The following is a 4,595-nucleotide window of genomic DNA, read 5'->3' as shown; positions in this document are numbered from 1 at the left end:
CATTATCTGATTGCATTGACAACCGATCACGCGTTTCGCGAACGTTCGGAGCTATTTCTCGCGTCATGGGTGTAGTATGCTTTCGCCTAGCTCGTGGACGAACCGGGGCATACTCTCCCTCATCGCTGTCTTCTTGATCAACGTCTTTGCGACTTTGGACGTTATCGTCTTCCGATTCCGACGTTTCTCCATCGGTTTGGAGACGCTCCTCTCCGATATCATCTTCGTTACCGTTAGCTTCGTCGTCCGCGTCCACGTCTTCCATCATTGGTTCGTCGTCCGACTCGGGAATAATCTGGTGACGACTCCGATCTTCGTTATCCGAAACCACTACCTCCTCACCGTCGCTAGAATCGTTCGCAGATTGATGATCATTTGCGGACGATTGATTTGGTTCTGGTACAGGTGGGGCTGAAGGCCATTCGCGGGGTCTAAATACAAATCGGACTGGAGGAGTCCCGTGCTCCGGCTCGGTGTCATTATTTTCCGGATCGTTAACAACGCGTACTTTGCGTCTAAGGTTGTACTGCTTCCGCGTCCGTTTTGCCCCTGGGGTAGAGTCATCTTCGCTGGTTTCATCTGGAGTCGTTGCCGTTTTATCTGGATCAAATTTCCGTATCGGGCCGACCCGTGCTTCAGGAATAAACTCCTCTGGTTCGTCAACCGGATTTCGAGAGAGAGAATCCACGTTTGAATTTACGCGACCCGGCTTGTAGACTACCTTATACATGTAATCTTCCATGCTTAATCGCCACCTCACTATTCGAGAGTTTGGTGATGATACCGAATTAACCCATGTGAGGGGTCTATGGTCAGTTACTAACGTGAATTGACTTCCGTAAATGTACGGCCGGAATTTATTCACCGCGTAGACTATCGCGAGCATTTCCTTTTCAATGGTCGAATAGTTACGTTCGGCTGAATTTAATAAGCGAGACGCGTAAGACACAGGTTTATCTTTATTTATTTCTCCTTGGCTTAAACACGCTCCGATTCCGTAATCACAAGCATCAGTCGTGATGATAAACTCTCGCGAGAAATCCGGAAATTGTAAAATCGGCGACTCTATCAGTTTCTTTTTCAGCATCTCGAACGCTTCCGATTGACTCTGACCCCAAGCGAATATTGCATCTTTTTGCAGTAGGGATGTTAGTGGCTTACTTATTTTCGCGTAGTTGTCAATGAATCTCCTATAATACCCGGTTAAACCCAAAAATTCACGAACTTTTTTAACATTCGTAGGTATCGCGAATTTTTCGACCGCGTCGGTTTTCTTAGGGTCCGGTTTAACACCGTTTCCTGATATTATATGCCCCAAATAATTAATTTCTTTCAAAAATAAATTACATTTATCGGGTTGCAGTTGCAAACCCGCTTTACGTAGACAAACAAACAACTCTTTGATTTTTGCGACGTGGTCCTCAAATGTTTTAGAGTAAACGACTATGTCATCCATATACACAAAGACACCTCTGCCAAGCAGTCCCACCAATACCTTGTTCATTAATCTTTGAAATGTCGGAGGGGCATTTTTCAGCCCAAACGGCATTCGGACAAATTCATAATGCTGGTTTGGCGTAGAAAAAGCTGTCTTGTGTATATCGTCTGGGTGAATTTTGATTTGGTGGAAACCACTCGCTAGATCAAAGGTTGAAAAGTACTCTGCATCGCCTATTTGGTCAATTATTTCGACAATATTTGGCGTAGGGTAAACGACTGTAAAAGTTTTTTCGTTTAAATCACGAAAGTCAATTACCATACGCCATTTCTTATTACCGAAAGAATCTTCCTTTTTAGGAACGATCCAAATCGGGGAACAATAACCTGATTCTGAGGGTCTAATAATACCCTTTTCTTCCAATTCTCTGACTTGTCTCGAGATCTCCTCCTTATGTATGGGAGGAAAGCGATATTGTTTCTTAAATACTGGATGGTCATCCGTAGTTATTATACGATGTAAAATCTCGTTTGTAGATCCGAGATTCTCTCCAGATAAATAAAATAAATCTTGATTCTCAAAAATTAAATTTTTGATTTCCATGCGCTGCCGATCCGATAAATCTTCGGTAATATGCACGGAGTTGGTCACTTCTTGTGCCCGCTCCGGCATTTCATTATTTTCAGACATCGTGAATACCTTTGATTCTACGATCCCTGAATCCTTCAAATTCTCCCCGACTTCCGACCCAATGTCTTTAGACAGTCGTGAGTTATTAATAGCCCTGGTAGGCTCAACAAAATTATCTGCATTAATAGCAGTTGATTGAGGCTCGCATGGAAAATCACAAATTAAATTCACTGATTTTAATTCAGTGGGAATATCGCTCTCGTCCCCCCATAAGGATGATTGTAAATCGACCACAGGCCTGGGAATAGAAATTTCAGTATCAGAGTTATTGTAAGCCCGTAAGAGCGTACTACCATTATTATTAGTTTCAAAAGTGCCTCCGAGTTCGAGTTCGGATGCACAATATATTCGAGGTACATAGCCATAGTCAGATGAATCGGGAGTGGTTTTAATTTTAACCACTGTAACAGATCTTGGAGGCAGTTTGTCAATTTCCGTTTCGAAGAACGGGACTTCGATATCGTAAAACGTAAATAATTTGCGATCGAAAAAGAATCTAGAGCCATATTCGTTAAAGAATTTTGCACCCAAAATAGCGGGATGAACTATGGGGAAGTCGTCTTCCACCACATTAAATTCAACATCGTAACCGAATAATTCTACGTGGATTTTACCAACCGTATATACTGGGTCTTTATTTATGCCCAGTAGCGCTAATTTCTGTTCTTCGTCGATACCTTGCGGTTTATTTAACGCACCAATTTTTATAATATTTACCTCCGAACCCGAATCAAGCATGATCGTTAAATAATTTTTGATATCATCGCTTTTGACCAAAATTGCTGGTACCTCGGTTTTTCTTAAATTAATTACGACTGTCGCGACGTTGACTGGTGCGCGACCTCGAAAGGATTTTTCGGCGGGCTTTGAACTTGTTTCGGACTCCCGTGGGACCCGTCGTCGTTCTTCCCCGGGAGTTTGGAGTTTCCCGACGGCCCATAACGCGTTTGTACCAGCGATGCAAATTTAAAACAGTTTGCCAAACTGTGATTTACGTTGCCGCAGCACGGGCACTCCTCCCGATTTTTCTCGGGTTTTCTTTCGTTACCGCGAGGGTTGTTCTTATTACCGGATCCGTTATTCTGGTGTCTCCGGTCAACATTACTGTGTTTATTGTTAAATTTACTGTCGGTATTATATTTGTTATTGTTATTGTTGTTACCCGATGCCTTTTTCTGCAAGCAATCTCTTTCGAAATGCCCGCTGTTTCTTAATTGCGACATTTCCTCCTTTAGTTCTTGGGTAACGCTTGGTGCCTTAGTCACGGCGGCCGTTTTCATTTCCTTGAGCTCCGAAGCCCAACCTCGCATTAATTTCGATTCGTTTCGCAACTCTTTTTCGTGAGCAGTTACCGCGTTTTCTCGCTCAGCCAGATCACGTTCTCGTTGATCCAGTTTTTCTTGAATCTCCGTCAACTCACGCTCCCGATTGGCTAACGTAACCTCGCGTCTGTTCAATCGCTCCGTTTGTATAATTTTAGCCTGCTCCAGAAGCTGACTCGATTCTGCTTCGCGCTCTTTTAATTCTTTTAACCGACGTTCAAACTCGGCCTTGAGCTCGTTGGGTTCACCCCGATTTATTAATTCACGTGACTTTAAGTCAAGCTCGCGTTCTCCTAAAGAAATTTCTATTTTTCGCAGTTCAGCCTCAAGGTCGCGTAGTTTCGATTCTTTTTCAATGTTAACTTGGTCCCGCTCCGAAAGGTCACTTAATCGGTCATTAAGGAGCCGTTCCCGGGCCTCAAGACCTGCCTCCCGATCATCGTGCATTTTACACTGTTCGCTAAGTTTGTCAGACAGTTCAAGGAGTTCCTCCTCTGTCATAGGTTCTCTTTTTCTATCCATTTTAAGGAAAAGAAAGAAAAAAAAAAAAAAAAAAAAAAAAAAAAAATGAATATTTATTTAAGCTTCCTCAATTGTCGCGCTATTTATCAGCTATATTTTTTTTTGAATATACTTTATGAGTTATATTACTTCCGTAAATTCAAAAAAAAAAGATTCCCGAAGTAATTGTAATCAACGATTTTAAAAAAAAAATTAATTTATAAAGTTAAATAGTTCAATAATAATTTAAATTGACTAATTGATAATTGATTTGAAAAAGAAAAAAAAAAATTATTTATTTCAGATAGAAGATAATCAATTTTATACGGTTTTACGTTAGACTCGATAGCATTGATAAATCTTAATTCTTAGCTCACAATTGAAAATTCTTAAATAAATGACATTTATTCGTAATCACAGTAATGAGCAATGGACAGCATTAATATAAAAATCGATGAAAGAACTTCCGTTAGATCAACGGGATAGAATTCTCATTTGAGATCCTATACAGTTATTATTCCAATGTTTATATTAATTCTGTCAACTGATTCAATAATGTCAAACTTGAATAAGTGTTATAGTTCATTTATCTAATAAAATTTAAATAACTCAGTAACGTTTTATAACGAATTCCGTACTGTAAA

The 4,595-nt window shown here is 40.6% G+C and overlaps 1 protein-coding gene across 1 annotated transcript; it reads right to left on the bottom strand.

Annotated features, from left to right (window-relative positions):
• Window positions 1-2,937: 2,937 nt before the first annotated feature.
• On the bottom strand, window positions 2,938-3,972 carry LOC130673803 (uncharacterized). Its single transcript, XM_057479015.1, has 2 exons — window positions 3,329-3,972; window positions 2,938-3,232 (listed from the first exon to the last, which is right to left on the bottom strand). Exons 1-2 carry the CDS (start codon window positions 3,970-3,972, stop codon window positions 2,938-2,940), a joined length of 939 nt encoding a protein of 312 aa, XP_057334998.1.
• Between the last annotated feature and the right edge of the window lie 623 nt (window positions 3,973-4,595).

Source organism: Microplitis mediator, chromosome 8, assembly GCF_029852145.1.
Source record: "Microplitis mediator isolate UGA2020A chromosome 8, iyMicMedi2.1, whole genome shotgun sequence".
NCBI lineage: Eukaryota > Metazoa > Arthropoda > Insecta > Hymenoptera > Braconidae > Microplitis > Microplitis mediator.
Note: the sequence above shows the minus strand (reverse complement) of the source record. Positions and strands in the feature narration are given on the sequence as shown.

Coding starts and splice junctions, on each gene's coding strand:
- LOC130673803 (XM_057479015.1), bottom strand. CDS start 3,972: ATGGATAGAAAAAGAGAACCTATGACAGAGGAGGAACTCCTTGAACTG. Junction 3,233..3,328: donor TCGCAATTAAGAAACAGCGG/GCATTTCGAAAG, acceptor CAATAAACACAG/TAATGTTGACCGGAGACACC.